General features: G+C 35.9%; 1 protein-coding gene across 1 annotated transcript in view; it reads left to right on the forward strand.

Moving 5' to 3' along the window:
* The window catches only part of NAMPT (nicotinamide phosphoribosyltransferase), a 37,761-nt gene extending 17,983 nt beyond the window's left edge, over positions 1 to 19,778 (forward strand). The window contains exons 4-11 of the mRNA XM_021682932.2: positions 1,022 to 1,150; positions 4,146 to 4,304; positions 5,057 to 5,193; positions 10,159 to 10,384; positions 12,545 to 12,664; positions 13,348 to 13,488; positions 14,645 to 14,779; positions 16,840 to 19,778. Of these exons, the coding sequence (XP_021538607.1) occupies positions 1,022 to 1,150; positions 4,146 to 4,304; positions 5,057 to 5,193; positions 10,159 to 10,384; positions 12,545 to 12,664; positions 13,348 to 13,488; positions 14,645 to 14,779; positions 16,840 to 16,950 (1,158 nt within the window). The 3' untranslated portion in view covers positions 16,951 to 19,778. The remainder of the gene's footprint in view (positions 1 to 1,021; positions 1,151 to 4,145; positions 4,305 to 5,056; positions 5,194 to 10,158; positions 10,385 to 12,544; positions 12,665 to 13,347; positions 13,489 to 14,644; positions 14,780 to 16,839) is intronic.
* The last annotated feature ends 611 nt before the right edge of the window (positions 19,779 to 20,389 follow it).

Raw genomic sequence — 20,389 nt, forward strand, 5'->3', positions numbered from 1 at the left:
GTCCATGCTAGGATTTCTAAGGCAGTAATTCTTTCTGCTCTATCATGAGGCCTTCCAGTGCTTCTCATTAAACAGATTTTTCTTTTATTTAGTTATCTGTCCCAAATCACATTAAAACTACTAGGATTTCTGAAATAATTTGCCTTCCTAGCCAACATTTAGCCACAGCTTTTACCTTTAAAAGAAGAGAGGCATAATTAAATGTCCGAAAACATACTCTGTAGCGAATATGTTTCAGGCTAATTTTGGAGAGAACTGTTGCACTTGGATATTGATTGCCAAAGCTTTAGAAAGTACACTTAATGATTGGTCTATCTATTCCTAAAGTGGTTTTGGTCAACTACCAGAATAAAGAGAAAACCTATTTAAGATTCTTCTACTGGCAGGGATCTCTCTCTCTTTTCTAAGATTTATTTATTTGAGAGCGAGAGACAGATAGAGAGAGAGAGCACAAGCAGGGAGGAGAGGGAGAAGCAGGCTCCCCGCTGAGCAGGGAGTTGGATGTGGGGCTCAATCCCAGAACCTGAGCCGAAGGCAGACACTTAGCCAACTGAACCACCCAGGCGCCCTCTCTTTTCTTTTTTGTTTGTTGTTATTTTGTTTGTTGCTAATAGCAGTCCCTTATTTTGTCTTTTAGCCTTTAGCTTTTCTTTTATGAAAATGACTACTGAAAAGAAAGATAGTGTTCTTGGAATATGTTGGAATAAACTTTTTTTGAAAAAATGGGAAAAAACAACTTTTTTCTTTAGATGACTTTGAGATTATCTTCTAGTGAGAAATGTTCTTATCAGAAGTACTCTGATAACATAAAATTTAAAAATTAGTATCAGTGCCTAAACTGTTAATCATTTTAGCTAATTTTATTTCAAGAGAATAAGGATATTCTAGCAATACAGTAACGTGTACAATTGCAGTTTCTATGATAGTAAGATTAGCTTCTGTAAAATATAAAGAACCTTATTAAAACAAGTAACTGCATATCATCTGTTGAATGAATAAATTCATTATTGTCTGTTACCAGAAATATGATGGGCATCTTCCAATAGAAATAAAAGCTGTTCCTGAGGGCTATGTCATTCCCCGAGGAAATGTTCTCTTCACAGTGGAAAACACAGATCCAGAGTGTTACTGGCTTACAAATTGGATTGAGGTGAATTGTTTTATTTTAATTACTATTTAACATCAACTCAAGGTGTAAAAACCATTCAACTGGGATTCTAGTTTTAAAATTGCTACTAATAAAGCTGTATAATCTCCTACAATTTACTAAACTTTTCCAGGCCTCAGTTTTCTCATTTATAAAGTAACAGTTGGATTAAATAATCTTTAAGGTTCCCTCCAGTGAAATATAATGTTCTGAGACTTTATCTAAGTGAAATTATTAAGAACTATTACTGTTAAAGCTCTGTTGGCCTCCATCTTGTTTGTTGCAATCCTAAGTGTTCATAGAGAAAACTGAGAAAAGTAGCACAGGTTTATTTTTAGTAATTTAAGATTTTTTGTGGATATTCTGTTCTAATTATACTGAAGGAATTTTGTTCAGATTTTTAATAACAGCTTTCTTCATTATCTAATCAGCTTAGAGCCTACGCTTTACCACCTGATATTTGTCATCTAAACAATACTCAAGACTTGCTGATCTTTTTGTTTAATTTCTAAGCCCAAAAAGGAGGATACACTAGAGACTCTGAGTTTATACTGCAAGGCTCTTTGTTTTCCGTTCATCTGTACCTAAGCAGTCCTGTTTTCATATGCTCATAGTTTTGACATTAATAATCTACTTAGCTTCTCAACGGCTTAATTTAGATTTTCTCTACTAGAGGAAATACCCTAGAAAGTGACTACAGAAATACCACCCTACTATCTGAGAGGTGTTTACCCAGTGCTTAGAACTAATTCATTATTTTAGTAGTTTATTGGTTAAACTAATTTGTTGTTATATTATAAAATCATACATTTGAGGTTATTTATAAGGACTGGAAAATTTAGAAGAATTAAGGGGTCTAAGAATGTGTTTGAAATACATTGTCTAAGTTGATAGAAAATTTAAAACTCTCTTAATTAGACTCTTTATGGGACATCAACTTATGGTAGGCTAATAGGCCCAGAAAAAATGTCAGTTACCCAAAATAAAGACTTAAAATAGTTTACTGCTTTGTACTGGGAAATACTAGATTTTAAGAGGATGATATTACAAAAACACAAGAGGAAGAGTTATCCATCTATCCTTTTACCTTCAATGCCAAAAGATCCCAAATAGATAAATCTTATTTTGAAAATCATCATCTATGGGTAACCTTTTTCACTTTTTTTTTAATTTTCTGATTGAGGGTTTAGTCAATAAGTACTTGTCCCTTGTGTCTAATTGAACTTCCATAAAGCAGATATTTATGGACATAGAGGTCTAATTCCCAGCTCACCTTGCTTCATGTATGTTTTTATCTTCTTCAGAAAGTGAAAAAAAAAAAAAAAAAAAAAAACTAGCCTTTAAAAACAACAATAACAACAAAAAAACCCTGTTGTAATAATCATTATTATTTTGGTGTATTTCACTAAAAAACCATGAAGTTAAAAATGTTAATATAGACATCTTAGAGCAGTAGTTTGTTAGCAAATAAATACCGTTTTTAATTTAAAAATGACTAAATGTAAAATCCAGCATGAGACTGTTCGCTTTTGAAGGGAAAAAACATTACGTAGTTCCTTGTTTTTATTTGCTTAGAACGTGAAACAGAACTTCCATCAAATTTGTTTTCTATTTTATTAATATATATTACCTTAAATAATTTCAGTCCTTGCTAGCTATTTTTATCTAAGCCACAACAGTTTATGGTCTGACACAATCCCTATTATGGTTTCTATTATAGATCCTTTGTTTTATAAAAAACTGTGTTTACTCTAAATACCAAGTCTCCAGAAGAGGCTTCTTCATAGTAACTTTGCATCCTTTGTGGGTTTCTGTTGCAAGGGTAAGAGGAGGTTTATCCCAATCTTATCAATCCCCAACCCAAGTTTACCACCTTGTAAATGAAGTCTGATCCCAAATCCAACAAACTTGTTACTTATAAAGATGTTGTTCAGGCAATCCTTGATTTAAAACATTTTAAAAAGCCACTAAATAGTATTCCTTCCAATGACCTTTCCCAGTGTATGTTCAGAGTTATTGCTAATATTCTTTGCTATTCACCATGCACTGTATTTTAAAACCCACTAAAAATACTGAATTGCTTTATCAATATCAATATTGGTGCTAGAAGAAACCTTAGTTCTCAAATCAGATTTCAGAACATGTTTAGAAGAGCCCAAGTGTTCTGCAAAGATGTCTCAGACTTACAAAGGGGCTGAGGAATGAACACATTGGGCTAAACGTAACCATCTCTTCCAAACAAAACGCAAAACCAAACCTTTTTGCTGTTAAAAAGAATTATAAAATAGACAGTGACCTCACAGCTTTACAGCATATGCAGAAATGTTTCATGTAGCTTTCTTAAAATGACTTGATAAAAGCCAAGGACGTAAAGCATAACTCAGTGAATAGAATTCTCTAGTGCTAAGCGAAAGCGTCTCCGAACTAAAGAACCTACTGGTAGTCACAATAGATCTAAGGAAAAATTAGATCCAAGACTATGTAGAGAAGTAAATGATACCCATACTATTCAAAGTGTATTCCCATGCTGGTCCATAAACTATTTGATGCAGGTCCATGTTAAATACAGAAATTGAGGATAACCAAACTTATTTAGAAACTTTCATGGTAATTGCCTCAACACCTAAGTGTGAGTGTATTTTATAAAACTATTTGTCCATGACAGATTGAAAATTTAAAAAAAATTGGTCCTTTATCACATAGTCTTTCTAAATATTATTTGCTTCGTTGGCGCTTTGGATAGAAACTAGGTAATTTCATGTTCTCTACTATTAAGGTCCTGCTGTGCTTATCCTTTGTGTTGCTGATTTGAGAGCTAAGCTATTCACTATATCTGGAATGCACAAGATGGGCATCTTGCTATACAGTTCAAATGTCTTAACTGGTATTTCTGGTATTATGGAGGTCTAGGACGTCCCTCCAGAGAAAACAGGGATTTTCCTCAGAAAGAACTCAATAGTTTATATTCTAATAATTGTGACTAATTTTATCACTACAGACTATTCTTGTTCAGTCCTGGTATCCAATCACAGTGGCCACAAATTCTAGAGAGCAGAAGAAAATATTGGCCAAATATTTGCTGGAGACATCTGGTAACTTAGATGGTCTGGAATACAAGTTACATGATTTTGGCTACAGAGGAGTTTCTTCCCAAGAGGTAAGAAACTGAAATGAACTTCATTTAATAGAATGTGGTTTGTTGGTTAGATTACCATTATAAATTTGGGGGAAGTTACTGATACTGATCTTGGTTCTGAGTAGGCTACATTTTAAAATTCCAGACATTCGGTCAATATATATATTAAGTACCTACTCTGTGTTAGCCTCTGTTCAGAGTACATGGCAAATGTCCCTATTCTTTATATATTGGATGGATGGACAGACATATAATGTTATATATTATAATAAATTTAGCAGGTGTCAGATAATGTTCTACAAAAAGGCACAAGGCAGAGTAAGGGAAAAGAGGTTGGTGGGAAATGGGGGTGGGTCACTATTCAGTAGGTCTCTTGCAGGAGGTAACAGTTGACTCCTTAAATATTTAGGAAAACTGGATCTTTGTCATAGGACGTGTTATCTCTGATAATAGTTAAATATCTCTCCAAGAATAGCTGAAGACGGGGCGCCTGGGTGGCTCAGTCGTTGAGTGTCTGCCTTCGGCTCAGGTCAATGATCCCGGGGTCCTGGGATCGAGCCCCGCATCGGGCTCCCTGCTCCGCAGGCAGCCTGCTTCTCCTTCTCCCACTCCCCCTGCTTTTGTTCCCTCTCTTGTGTCTCTGTCAAATAAATAAAATCTTAAAAAAAAATAAAAAGAATAGTTGAAGACAATTCCTTTGAGAGATACACTTTATACCTCAAAGCATGGGTCTTTTTCTTTTGTTGGATTTTGGTTTGTGGTTTATTTTCCAGACTGCTGGCATAGGAGCGTCTGCTCATTTGGTTAACTTCAAAGGAACAGATACAGTAGCAGGAATTGCTTTTGTTAAAAAATACTATGGAACGAAAGATCCTGTTCCAGGCTATTCTATTCCAGCAGCAGAACACAGGTACAATTCTGTTTTCATCCTCCTATTATCTAAACATTTGTTTTCTAAAATGACTTTTTTTCACTCTTGTATTGGTGATTCAGTGATGTTTTGCTTAATTACAAGCCAGGAACTACAGTAAATCTTCACAAATGTAAGCAATACAAATTCAGTATTTATAGTAGGTATTAAAGATTAGTATCAGAGAGAGAACTTGGAACCATCCTAATAAAAACTGTTGAAGAGCTTTCTTTTGACACTTTCATTGCCATGTAAGTTTTATTTTAAGAACTTTTAAGAACTGCTCTGTTGCCACATGCAGGTATGTTTTATTTGTTAAATCTAGGAGCACTCCCTGTAAAACTTGGTCACTTTCCTGCTTTCTGCATGCCCTGCAAATTGTCACCTGGACCCAGTACCCTCTATTGTAGAAGAGCAAGGCCCTTTGATGAAAGCTTCCTTATCGGCTCTGGCTAAGCCAGCTCAAGTTAAATGAGAAGGCAGTTACAATCTTGAGTGCAACTGCTCTGCTCCTGCATTTAACTTCATTCAAAGTCAGTGGAGCTTTTATAGTTTCTGGTTCTTAATAACCAAAATTATTTACTGTAATCAGTTTGGGGAAGTTTATTAAGTTCTACTCATACTTGGATATCGCAGGGTGCTAAAACCAGCAGTGAGTTTTAGAATAAAGCTGAGGTTTTATCCAAGGCAATCTACTGGGTGCTATAAGGGATAGAAAGATACAAGAAATGGACCCTGTCTTCAGTATAAAAATAATAAACTAGCAACATTCTGCTCTGTTGATGAAGTACTTGTAAAGAAGTTAAAGTGCTCTAGTTGTACAAGGGAAGGAAAGGAAAGATGTTACCTCACTGGCAGGATCAAGAAAGCTTTTTGTAGAGATGGTTATGTGAAATCATCACTTCTTGAATAAATAGCAAAATTTAATGGCAGACATAATCTTTATTGCATGCCTACCACAGGTCAAGCATTGTCCTGAGAGAGCAGGAGTGAAAGAGGAGAGTGAATGTGTTTGTTTAGGGGATACGGGCTGAAACGTAATGGAGATTTTGTTGGGAACATAGGGGTAGACCCAAGACAGGTTAGTAAAGGCCCTCAAATTCATTTGACATTGAATGTTAACTGCACATCATGCTAGGTTAATCTAATTACTTTTTCAAATGAGAGTGAGCATTGACGTTTTGAGCATAAGGAGCTTTGTCATCAGAGAAATATTTTAGGAAGATTGTTTTGATAGCAGGATATCCTATAAATTGACAGAAACAAGAAGTTAGGAGGCTGAATAGGAAGCTGTTGCAACAGTTTGGAGAGATGACAAGATGCAGAACCCAGTGGGTCAGTGAATGGAAAGAAGTGGCTAAACATGAGCTTGGGAGATGAAATTGCTAAAACTTGATGATTAGGTTGGGGCTGGTAGAGGGTAGATTCCGCAAACATTCATGGGCATTGCTGTATCAGTAGGGCCCTGTTGAATACTCTCACAGTCAAGACATGTCATCAACAGATGAAGGTTCTAGCATTACAGTATTTTTATTTTGGACTTAGATGTATGTCCATCTTCTAAAAACTTAAATAGTATCTGCGGGCACCTGGATGGCTCAGTGCGTTGAGCAGCGGGCTCTTCATTTTGGCTCAGGTTATGATCTCAGGGTCCTGGGATGGAGCCCTGCGTCAGGTTCCACGCTCAGTAGGAAGTCTGCTTGTCCCTCTCCCTCTCCTCCTCCCCCCATTCATGCTCTCTAATAAGTAAATAAATCTTAAAAAAAAAAAAAAAAAAGTAAGTAGTATCCGTATATTAGACTCTTCACTGATGGTTTTGTTTTCATAGTAGTAACATCACGAGTATGATACTATAAATCTGAGAATAAAGACATATTTTCTTAGTGTGTTCATGTTAAAACAGAGTGAAATCCATTTTAAAGTCTCATAATACTTGCTACACTTGTAAATTTGACTCTAATATATAAGAATATTTCAGATGTTCTTAAATAGAAAAGTCTTTTAAACAATAGCATGGTATAGTGAAAGGAGCTTTGGACTGAAAGTTGGGAAATCTGAGTGACCCAATGAATCCTACGCTGACAATCTAGGTGGCCTTGAGCAGTTTGTCCATCCAGCCAAAAGGAGGAGCTAAAATTCCAGGTCTCCAACATCAGAAGGTCATTAAGGATAAATGAGCTAACATCTAAATAACTTCAAGACAAGAGAACTCTAAAAGAGCATTGCCATTATTGTTATAAATATTTTAATATACAAATCTGGACTTAAACATATGCTGTTGTCATTTGTTTTAACAGGACTTTTCTGTTTTCTTCCCAGTGTACTACCAGTTCACAAACTTAGATTCTTATTTTGCCCTATTCATATAATGGTTTTCATATTCCTGATTTACTTTTTCTGAGAATGTGCAAAAGCAAAGCCATGCTTTCTTATAGCCAGTGATAACACATTTTTTAAAAAACCCCACTGAACCCAAAGATGTGGGGAGAGTTTGGTTGACCAAGAAATTTAAGAGAGGTATTAGTCTATTTAATGCGGAACCCAATTTAAAATTGTACATCATGTGGTTAAGAAAATGCTACTTTTTTGAGCTTATGTAAAACTGCCTTGTTAAACTATATAAGTAAAACAAAAATAAATCAACAGAACATTGAGGAGGGAAAAAAACATGCTATTATATAATCTTTCCTTCAAACTTTGGAAAGATGATTTGATTTGATGCTGGAAATTGGAATATGGCATTAGTAGAATTCATTGAACAAATATTTATGAGCTCCATATACCTAATATTATTATCAGAAAAATAGGTGTTACAAATGGATTATGTAGAGGGTGCTGTAGGAAATGTCTCCACAGTGATCGATATAATAAAGATAATCATCTTCCCACCTGACAAGTCCAGAAGAAAAACCTGGACTCTAAGGTATAGATTTTGGAAACCCTTACCACAAGGGGATTTTGAGTGTTTTTCACAAAGGGAGGTGGATGGAGGAAAGCATGCACTGGGTCAGAGCCTATGGTTAGACTGAAGAAGAACACAGCCTCTGAGGGAGACTAAAGAGAAACCACAGAAATCGGAAAAAAATAAATAAAAATGGGGGAGAGGTCACTGAAGTCATGAGAAAGCAAGCTTCGGGGAAGTTCAAGTACCAAAGAGAAAACAAGTAAAAGACTAAAAATGAACAATGAAGTGTGGTCGGTGATACAAAGAGCAGAGTTAGGTGGCTGTATTGATCCAGCGCTGGGAAAACATCCCTGTGTCGGCGACGAGCTTTACCTGTATGAGTTCATGCTTACATTGCAAAGCTCTCTAGTGTTGGTATTCTTTGAGCTCAATTCTCTCCATCCTTCTAAAGAGGACAGTAGTGGTTCTTGATGGGAAGAAGGGGCTGCTCTTCATCCATGTCTTAATTTTCCCTTTAGCCTGCAGATGCTGGTGTGAAGTAGGGAGCTGGCTTCGGAGCTACTGGCAGACTCTGAAATTGTCAGGAAGAGCGTTCGCTCCAGAATGAGTTGTATGGGACTAGACATGCTGTCTCTCCATTTCAGATAAAAGGAGTCTCTGGATAGCTAAGTCTTTATAACCCTGAAGTGTCCATGCTCTGTTAGCACCAGCATATCATTGACAGCATGGGAAAATAGTTTACTCCAGTCCTTTAGGGGGAAGAAACAAAACCCGTAACGAAATGACAGTTTCAATCATAGATTAGTATGACTCTTTAAACAGTTTTGAGGGGCGCTTGGGGGGCTCAGTTGTTAAGCGTCTGCCTTCAGCTCAGGTCATGATCCGGGGGTCCTGGGATCAAGCCCTCCATCGGGCTCCCTGCTCCGCGGGAAGCCTGCTTCTCCCTCTCCCCCTGCTTGTGTTCCCTCTCTTGCTGTCAAGTACATAAAATCTTTAAATAGTTTTGAGATAAACTTGTACCTACATGGGTTAGACAATAAATGAATGGGTTGTCTTCCCATTATTTTACTAGAAAAACGGAAGTGGTAGAGATGAAGACTGGAAAATTAGGGAGAAGGAAAAATTGCTTAGCATGAGGAATTGGTAACAGTTTTCAAATTCATTATTAAATTGTTTGACTTATATTTATTAGCCAAGAAGTACTTGTTACATATTATTAATCTATTCAATAAGAAGAATCATTATTGAGGACATTTTAAAAATCACTATAGCAGTTTTTGCCTAATACGTACTCTCACATTTTATTTCCCATCTTAATTATGTTTTGCCCAAACTAAGTATTAAAATCCTTACAGTCCCTGGGCATGTATTAATTAGTCGTGGATACTCTATAGATGAAATAAATGACTGCCTCATATTGGCCATTTGAAAATATAACCAGTAAAGGGTTAGTTGACTATGTGTATATATAGTACAGTACAAATAATTGCCTAAGTAATTGCCTTTAAGTATAAGATTTTTAAAGTTCAAAAAGACAAATATATGTCCCTGCTATTATTGGTATATGGTTTTGAAAATTCACAGAAGGGAGCCAAGTGCTTGCATTGCCTAGCAAAATAGGAATATGTGTTTATTCTTTCTGACATCTTGCCATAATGTACAGAGTGCATTCAGCAGGTGCTTTTTTTAGTTAACTGATTTGATTTGATTTTTTTAAGTAAACGCTACACCCAACATGGGGCTCGGACTCACAACCCTGGGATCAAGAGTCGCATGCTCTACTGCCTGAGCCAGCCAGGCGCCCCTAGTGAACTGATTTAAAATGAGTAGGTTCAGGAATACAAAAAAAATTGGGTGACTATGACTTTAAGTTAAAATAACTATAGTTATTTTCAGCCAGGGGGTGTCATGACCCAAATAGTCAATGAACCTTATGATGTGTATTCATTAAGCTAAATCACTCACCTTTGCGCTGTTGATGGTGTAAGTATGGTACATGAGAGATGATTCAGCAATAGATGTGTCTGCCTAAGTAAATCTGTTTTCATTTTGTTTTCTAGTACCATAACAGCTTGGGGGAAAGACCGTGAAAAAGATGCTTTTGAACATATAGTAACACAATTTTCATCAGTGCCTGTATCTGTGGTCAGCGATAGCTATGACATTTACAACGCATGTGAAAAAATATGGGGTGAAGACCTAAGACATCTAATACTGTCAAGAAGTAGAGAGGCACCGCTGATAATCAGACCTGATTCTGGAAATCCTCTGGACACTGTATTAAAGGTAAATTTTAATACATAACTTGATTATTAAAATGCCTGTAGATGAGCTATATCAGTACTATTTTAATTTGTGCACATGCCTTTTCAGAACTATCTGTTTTAGAATTGTAGCCCAGGGGTGTTATAAATTTGTCCAAGGATACAAAGTTCTGGGTTATTTATATGTTGTCAAATAGATAATAACATTGAACAGGTATTTTCTACTTACCTTGAAAATTAATTAGTAACATTAATCCTGTGATTTGGTTACCAAGTTTGTGGTTTGTTTTCTTTACCACAAGTCATTGCTATACCTTTGAAGTTTTTAGTGCAAAAGAAATACACGCAAGGTGACGTGGAATTAAAAAGAATTCGAAAATACTTCTTAGATAGTGATTCTTTGGAGATGCTGTTGATCCTCAATGTAGCATTGCTGTTTTGGTTTTTTTGTTTTGTTTTGTTTTAGCGTTCAGGACTTGGTTTGCCTTCTTTGAAAATCAGTAGTAAGAGCAGGTTATTTGATGCCTACCACTAGAAAAATATTGTGTTAGGTGCTTTATTTAAGCTGTGTCATTTAAGCTCTATGAAAACCCTATGATAAATATTACCATCTGTTTTATAGACAAAGCAACAGGCTTAGAGAGGTTAAAATAACTTGCTAAAGGTCACACAACATGTAAAATATGCCAAATACCCAACATAGATCTTTCTGGCTCCTGCCTTTCCACTTTACCACACTTTCCCAGCTAATGATTAGATGATAAATTACTTACCCTTGAGAAAGGGGGATATAGAACCAAGGAAGTCTTTTCCTGTTCCATTCAATAATAGGCCATTTTGAAGGTCTTAGTCTGAAATACTAATAAATTTGGTTTTAGCAAACTTAACAGGTTTCATGTTTTCCCTGTTACCTAATAAAAATGTACTGACCTAGTTAAGAATAAACCAAGTCATCAATATGTAATTTTCTCATTGGTAAAATCTTTGTTTAGGAAAAGGGAGTGATTGGGGGTAAATATATGTCTGGTAGTTCTTTTATATCTCTGACCAAGCTTTCTGAGAAATTTTAGATCAGTGTTCAGGAATTTCAGCTGTTCTAAAACTTAGTAGGCGGGGCGCCTGGGTGGCTCAGTTGGTTGAGCGACTGCCTTCGGCTCAGGTCATGATCCTGGAGTCCCTGGATCGAGTCCCGCATCGGGCTCCCTGCTCGGCAGGGAGCCTGCTTCTCCCTCTGACCCTCCCCCCTCTCATGTGCTCTCTCTCCCTCTCTCATTCTGTCTCAAATAAATAAATAAAATCTTTAAAATAAAATAAAATAAAACTTAGTAGGCAATGAATGAGCGGGATGATTTGCATAATATGCAATTTGTCTTTAAAAAAATGGGTGTCACCTTTAAATGAGAACTCCAGAGAAACTTGGGTTATATATGATTCATTTCCAGCTGTGCATATCATAATTTCTTTGAGGTTTGTAATTCATATTTGGGTTCTGTCAGACAAAATAAGCCAAACAGGGGCACCTGGCTGGCACAGTTGGTTAAGCGTCCAGCTCTTGATCATGATCTCAGGGACGTGGGATGGAGCCCCACATCAGGCTTCGCACTTTAAGATTCTCTCTCTCTCCCTCTGCCCCTCCTGCTTGCTCTCTCTCTCTCAAGTAAATAAATCTAAAAAAATAAGTAAGCCAAACAAACTGTTGGGCATAGGCAGAATAAATCCAAATCATAATTATAGGTTTGTCAAATGATGTTTTATATACCTACTAAAAATACCATATTTACTGTTTTTGATTCATTGACCTCTGGGTTATGGGCCCGCATGCTTTCACTGGGCCACTCTGCTCACTTATATTTACTGTTTTAATTTCCTAATGTTAAAGGTTTTTTTCTTGAATCTGTATAATTTGAAAAATGGGAAGGAGAAAACTTGTGTTTTGAGCAACTTTACAGTATAAATTGACATGAGAGAAAAATAGCATGTCTGTTTCTAATGTAATCAAAAGGAATTGAGACTAAATTTTAGAAGGCTTGTACATAGTGTTGTAAAACGTTTTAAGTAATTTGATCAATTTTTATATTCTCAAGATTGTCTAGCAAAGTCATTTTTTTAACTGTGGAAAGCTTTTACACATTTTTTTTTCAGTTGTAGTTATTTTGTGTTGGGTCTGTATTTTCCCCTACAGGTTTTGGATATTTTGGGTAAGAAGTTCCCTGTTACTGAGAACTCAAAGGGCTACAAGTTGCTGCCACCTTATCTTAGAATTATTCAAGGGGACGGAGTAGATATTAATACCTTACAAGAGGTGTGTATTTTATATTAAAGTTCCAGTAAAGCAATCCTTAGAATTAAGTTCCTTATCAGTTTGGTAAATAGCACATTAATAATTTAAGTACAGCTGTGATTCTTTTCATAAATGTTTATGATCATATGTCTTTTCTGTTAATTGCTTAAAATTTATAAACAGTTGATTCTTGAGTAATGCAGGAGTTGCATTATTATACTCCCTCCACCCAGCACAGTCAGAAATTCATATATAACTCTTGACTCCCCCAAAACTTAACTCCAGATAGCCTGCTATTAACCAGAAACCTCACCAATAACATAAACAGTCAATTAACACATATTTTGTCTATCCTATGTATTATACACTATATTCCTGCGGTAGACACAAAACCTTAAATGTTTTATCACCAGTTGTTTCTCATTCCCTCATTTCTTTCATTCCCCCAACCCTAACCACAGTCAGAATGGCAACACCACACATGCAGGAGCTTGGAATGAAATCCCCTCCTTTCACAGTTATACCTTTTTGAGGTGGGTAGGTCTTTTAAAAGAGAAAATGTGGAATATAACTCTGCAGGCCTTACTCTTACCTCACCATGTATGGTGTTATAAAATGGCTCTAGGGATATTTTTATTCATCCGTATGACTCAGCAAAAATAACCTTTATCAGATTACTTAGTTTTTGTTTTTTAATCCTCTAGATTGTAGAAGGCATGAAGCAAAAAAAATGGAGTATTGAAAACATTGCCTTCGGTTCTGGTGGAGCTTTGCTACAGAAGTTAACAAGAGATCTTTTGAATTGTTCCTTCAAGTGTAGTTATGTTGTAACCAATGGCCTTGGGGTATGTCCTTCAACTTTTACTCCTGTGTTAACTTCTATGTCTGACTGTTGCATTGAATAACTGCATTCTACTGAAGGATATGGTCCTAAACTCATAGTATGTTTACATGTACCACTGACTTTGACTCAAAACAAAGAAGAGAGACATTAGGTAAAAAATAACATGACTTGGAGAGAGGAGGAAGAATAAAATTTAAGAGATGATACAGGCCAGTCATTTCCCACTGCTTCAGTATTCTACCTTTGAGTCAAAGAGCTGACCATTTCGAGTGGGAATGCCAGCTAACCTAGCCATCACATACTAAAGCTAAGCATGTCAGCACTGTCAGTGTTTTAGGAAGGTGCAGCATGAGGTTGGAGTTGTGATGCCAGAATCCCATTCTAATAGCCTTAAAACAGGGGAACCCAAGCTGTCTGTTTCAGGCAGCTGAACAGCAATTGCCCTGACCCTTCATAGACTTTTGAGAATCTGTGGATCCAAAGGTGGGAGTGGGGGAGACTAAGAACTCCTCAGAACACCTGGGTTGGTTCCCTGCTTTACTTCATTTCTGTCTGTCTTTGGAAAGTTCTGGGGTTGATCACTACTTGCTTCTATTTTGTTGGCCTCCTACCTTCTGATCTTTAAACAAACCTTCTGTTCTCTTGAGGTTCTCTAGGTCTTCTTTGCTTTTCGCAATAACAAGGAATGAGTAAAAAGTAACAAAAGGAGAGGTTATCAAGTAATGGAATGAATGGAAGCCTTTACCTTAGTAAAAATTCTAGTTCCCTTGCCACAGATTCTATAATACATTTGACATAGATTTTTTTTTTTTCGGTAGCATGCATGTGCTATAAGTTGAATCAGTTAAAGGCAATGCAAAATATAAAAGATCCCTTAAGGGTTACATGTTAACTTCAGTGACGTCCTACAACTAGAGTAGTAGTTATCTACAGTGGTAAGAAAGGATATTCAGTACTTGGATTTTGTTCATACTTTACATAACAGAGGACTCTGTCCTCCAACACAGGCTAGAGTTATGCTTCTAAAAGCCAGATGTGGATTCGTTTAGTTATACCTATAAAGTACCTAAAGTTTATGTATAAATTATGTATAAACTTTTTTCTTTAATGGGAATTGAGTCCACATTCCTGATTAGTCTTACTTCTCTTTCTTCCAGATTAATGTCTTCAAGGACCCAGTTGCTGATCCCAACAAAAGATCCAAAAAGGGTCGATTATCTTTACATAGGACACCAGCAGGGAATTTTGTTACACTTGAGGAAGGAAAAGGAGACCTTGAGGAATATGGTCATGTATGTTATCTATGCTGATCTTTTTTTTTTTTTTAACAGTAGGTTAGCTTTCCAAATTAAGAAAGGGGGCTCTTATGTTGTATTTTTTAATTATTTTCAAAACAAATTTTTTCTTGAAGGACGAAGTACTTTTGTTGTAAAAAGTGTACAAATGCTGACCTAGCCTACCAAAATAAGATGAAAAGCAAGACGGGGCTAGATCCTAAGTGAGATTGGGCATACAATGGAGTGAAAAACTTTATAACATTAAAAAAAACAAAGTAAAAGTTCTTCCACATAGTGACCCGCAGGGTAGTGATTGATGAGCTTCAACAAGCTTTTGTGTATTTGATCTTACTCTTACTGCCAATTTAGCAGCAAATAATTTCTGAAGAGGAGTAGCCAAGAATACTTAAAGGAAGCTATTGATGTTAGAGTAAAACTTTGGTAATTTTAATAAAGGAAGGGCTATCCAAATTCTGAGATGTTCTTAAAGATAACTATTTTTTTTAACTTAACAGTATCCAGTCGAGATAGTTTTCTTTAGTCTCATATGATTCTCACAGCAATTCTGGGCTTAAAAATAAAGCAAATTATGTTATGTTAGTGTAAGATATGAAAAGGCCAGGACTGGATTCTGATGACATAATAATGGTGAAACCTAGACTTAACCAAGTTTTTGGATTCAAATCAACCAAACTGGAAAAATTTCTAGTGTGCTGAAGTGGTCCATATGATCTAACGGTCTTTAACATGCAAAAGTACACTTATATTCGTGAACTCAGAAGTTACAAAATTTATTTAAGCCACTGGATTGAAAAAACTCACTTTTAGAGGGAAACTACTCATGAACATTCATATTATCAGAAAGAAGTTAATACCAAAAAAAAAAGTTTATACCAAACATTAATTTATTACTATGGATTCTTAATACCATATCAGATATTCTGCTTAAAGTATATTACTTTGATATTCTTTAAAGATTTTGAGCCAAAATATTTTTCTGTCTTTAATGAAAAGTATTTAATCAAACCTAAATTAACTTTTAGGTCTAGCCTGTTGTTTAGGGCTTTGGTAGCCTTCACTTAACTGTTTTAGCTACCAAGTGTTTCCAGATGGACTAGAGACATTTTAGACACAGACCTAACTATGATTTTAAAAAGGCACTGATTTTAAGAGTATGTAAATGGTACTCTAGAACGTTTGAGGCAGTAATCAATTATAATCCTAAATGCCATTTTGATTTAAGAGTAGGAACCACCATTCTCTGATAGTACTTAACTTTATGAAAGAAAAGGTCACTAACCTCAATCTTAATGGAAAACTTAGGCATGACAGATTATGTCTGTGGGTGTTTTAAAGAGAAACTAAAGGCAGGCAGACAGTTCCTTAGGGAGACCAAGTGGCTTTACCAGACCCAAAAGGGGATTTAGTTTTAATTCTCGATTGTTACCCTTGCATAGATCAAATGGATTACATGTATCAGTAACTTCTGGAATATACACAGTTTTTAAATCAGTCACTGTGCATTCATCAAGGAAATCAATACTTACTTTTGTTTCTGGTTTGGTTTCTTGTTTTTTTTAGGGGTTTTTTTGTTTAAGTCCAAAACTCAGTGACTAGGAAATTTATTAAATTCCAGGGTTGGTAAGTTTAATCAGTGTTGAGCCCGTTGTCTAGGAACAAGGGAAGGTCTGGCAGGCTCTCCTCGCTCACTGTCAGTCATGATGATCAGCAACAGCATGGCTCTTCTGGGCAGCAGGCATCTTCCACCTGAAAACATAGAGATGGATCAGCTAGTGGGGTTTTTTTTGTTTTGTTTTTCCTTCAAGGAAAACTTTTAAGAATATTTAGATTATTGCTTCTTTTAAAGCTAAATATTTTTACATAGCCCTTTTAGATATTGCCATGCTCTCTGCCTGCTCCACCAGCATTGTGTATAAAGTTATTTCATAATTTGAACACCATCAAACATCTCTGTATTTGACTAGTCAGTCTGATTCATCAAAGCATTACTGAAGTATATTTTGCTTGATAGTCTAATATAACCATTACATTTTAGTATTATTATGTTTGTACAGGATCTTCTCCATACTGTCTTCAAGAATGGGAAGGTGACAAAAAGCTATTCATTTGATGAAATAAGAAAAAATGCAAAGCTGAATATCGAACTGGAAGTAGCACCTCATTAGGCTTTATGAGTGGGTGTGTGTGCTCGCCTGCGTGTGTGTGTGTGTACGTGCATGCACGCACGTAGACACCTTGCGTGTGAGTATATAATGTTTATTGTACAGATGTGTGGGGGTTTCTTTGTGTTTTATGATACATTGCAGCCAAATTATTTGTTGGTTTATGGACATACTGCCCTTTCATTTTTTTTTTTTTTTTCCGTGTTTAGGTGATCTCAAATTAGGAAATGCACTTAACCATGTAAAAGATTAATGCTAAAGTAAGCTTTTTAGGGCCCTTTGCCAATAGATAGTAATTCAATCTGGTATTGATCTTTTCACAAATAACAGAACCCAGAAACTTTTATATATAACTGAAGATCACATAAAACAGATTTGCATAAAATCATTGATTGCTTTATGTTTATATTTAACTTGTATTTTTGTACAAACAAGATTGTGTAAGATATATTTAAAGTTTCAGTGATTTAACAGTCTTTCCAACTTTTCATGATTTTTATGAGCACAGACTTTCAAGAAAATACTTGAAAATAAATTACATTGCCTTTTGTCCATTAATCAGCAAATAAAACATGGCCTTAACAGAGTTGTTTGTGTTATTGTACAATTTGAAAATTATGTCGGGACATACCCTATAGAATTACTAACCTCACTGCCCCTTGTAGAATATGTATTAATCATTCTACATTAAAGAAAATAATGGTTCTTACTGGAATGTCTAGGCACTGTACAGTGATTATATACGTTGGTCATTGTATTGTACCAGTGAAATGCCAAATTTGAAGGCCTGTACTGCAATTTTATATGTCAGATATTGCCTGTGGCTCTAACATGCACCTCAAGATTTTAAGGAGATGTTTTTAGAGAGAATTTCTGCTTCCACTATAGAATATATACATAAATGTAAAATATTAACAAAAGTGGAAGTAGTGTATTTTAAAGTAATTACACTTCTGAATTTATTTTTCCTATTCTATAGTTGATATGACTTAAATGAATTACTGGAATGGGTAGTGAGTGTACTTATTTTAAATGTTTTGATTCTGTTATATTTTCATTAAGTTTTTTAAAAATTAAATTGGATATTAAATTGTATGGACATCATTTATTAATTTTAAACTGAATCCCTCAATAAATAATGCTCAAGCAAGTTCTTAAATGAGGATAAATTAAAGCATGGTGACATGAGTTTGAATAGAAGAATCTTAACCAAGAGTAGTAAGTTGGCTACATTCAACGTGTTCAACATCAAAATGTTCTAGAGTGATTAACTGCTAGATTCTGAGTCAGTCATCACATCTGACTAGAGACCAGTTTTTACATCATCTGTTCTAAGGCAGGAGTTGGCCAACTATGGCCCACAGGCCAAGTTCAGACTGCTCTCCTTTGTAAATACCTATTGTCTATGACTGCTGTCTCAGGACAGTGCAGAAATCAAGTAGTTACATAGTGACCATATGACCCACAAAGCGTGAGAAGTTTAATTATCTGGCCCTTTGCAGAAAAAGTCTGTCGACTCCTGGGGTCTAAGAAAAGGAGTGTGTGCCTTGAAGTTTAAGAGAAATGTTGATTTCCAGGGAAGGGAGGAAGCTATGTTGATAAGGAGTTTGTCTCTCTTTTGTCCTTTCTGTTCTTATTTAAGAATCTGATCTTGGAAGACTGATTTTGAAAGCTTTAACAACATGACATTAAATGTGAAACTAAAAATTAAAAAGCCATAAATCATCTGTCCTAAACAGTTACATGAGAAAGGTATTTATCAGTAGAATAATGTCTCTTAAAAACATCATTAAAAAGAACATGGTTTTTGCAGATGATTCTAAACACTTGTTTATTGAGAATAATAAGCATTATTCACTTTTATTAAGAGTTTTCATCCTGTAATTCCTAGTGGAAAATAATTTTAAGCCGATTCTTTTAAATGTATCTAAGTAAAAGTTAGTATTAAAAACACAGCTTTCTTCACAAAATGTGCTAAGGGGCTTATAGAGAATTAAAAAAACATTTATTACCAAATAACAACTTTGATAACCACCAGTAATTTTGATTTTGTTTAAACATCGGAATTATACTAGAGACAATACTCTTTGTGTACTGTGAATCTCAGCAGTTTCAGAGTAGCTAGAGGAGTTTTATTTTAAAACTTTCAGTGAATGCTAAACTCTGTACGTTAGTAACATGGCCATAGATTGGAGGGGGGGGGGGGGAATGATTAATTAGCCCCTTGGAACTGATTCATCTGAATTTCTATGACTAAGCACTTAATATTTGGCCATCCCCATTCTCAGTAGCAAATGGTTGACATAGTTATCAAATAGAATTCTGCTGTGTATCACCTTTAAATCAGCCTAAATCTTCCAGACAAAAGCAAATGGCATGTATGGGTTTGCTTAAGTCATTAGATTTGCAGTTGACGTCAGTTAATCCCTCTCAATTCATAATATCATGAAGTATTTGTATTTTAAATAGAAGATAGGAGTTCTGCGTTAAGACTCTTTAATTTTTGTACGCTATACTTCAAGTCAAATGGTTTTAATGATTAGCCCTTATTTCCTTTCTTTAAATAAATTGTTACGAAAATATTTTATAATGAAATTCATCTTGGAGAACTAGAAAGAGAAAAATGGCAAGGTAATTATTGTTCTGTTTGCCATAATTTAGAATTCAACACTTCAACAAGGATTTTTGTAGTTTCACATTCCTTTTTAACCCATTCAGTGGAGAATGTCCAGCTTTTCTCCCAAGTTGTATGTTAATTCTAATATGTATACAACATCAAAGGTGAACATGTAATAAACATGGAAATAAAGTTTAGCTCTATTAGTGAAATGATAAAGTTGACTGTGTGCTTCAAATACTGGCCATTTCGAGATTTACCCCCTTTTAAAGGTATTCCTCCAATTCAAAGAACGAGAAAAGGAGAGAGGCATCAAGGACGACTGCTCTCCTTCCTGCCTCGTGCAGCTATCTATCTGAATGGCAGTGCCTCTTACTAAGGACACTGAAGGGAGATCAGATTTGGGGGGGGAAAGGGCACGAGTCCTAGGTTAAGATCTGAGACGCCATGGAGACACCTGAATGTGGATATTAGGGACACGAGGGTCTCCAGGTGCCACCCGCATTGGTCCCATTATCGCCTGTGGCCGCTTTCACGCCACAGTGGCACAGCTGAGAAGTTGTGACAGAGACTTTAAGGCCTGCAGAGCCTAAAATCATTTGCTTTATGGCCCTTTAAAGAAAAAATGTGCCAATCTCTGCTGGAGGGTGTAAGGAAAAGAGGACCCAGGGCAAACCCAGGGGAACTCTAAAAAGGTAAGTGGCAGAAGCTAAGCAGAGAAGACAGGTAGACGCTAAAGAGATGCAGGGAAAACCGGGAGGATTAAAGGAAGGATGAAAGAAGGGAGTGTTTCTGCACGGTGTTGGTGCCGCTCAGAGACCGAGC

This window comes from Neomonachus schauinslandi, chromosome 12 (assembly GCF_002201575.2).
Source record: "Neomonachus schauinslandi chromosome 12, ASM220157v2, whole genome shotgun sequence".
Classification (NCBI taxonomy): Eukaryota; Metazoa; Chordata; class Mammalia; order Carnivora; family Phocidae; genus Neomonachus; species Neomonachus schauinslandi.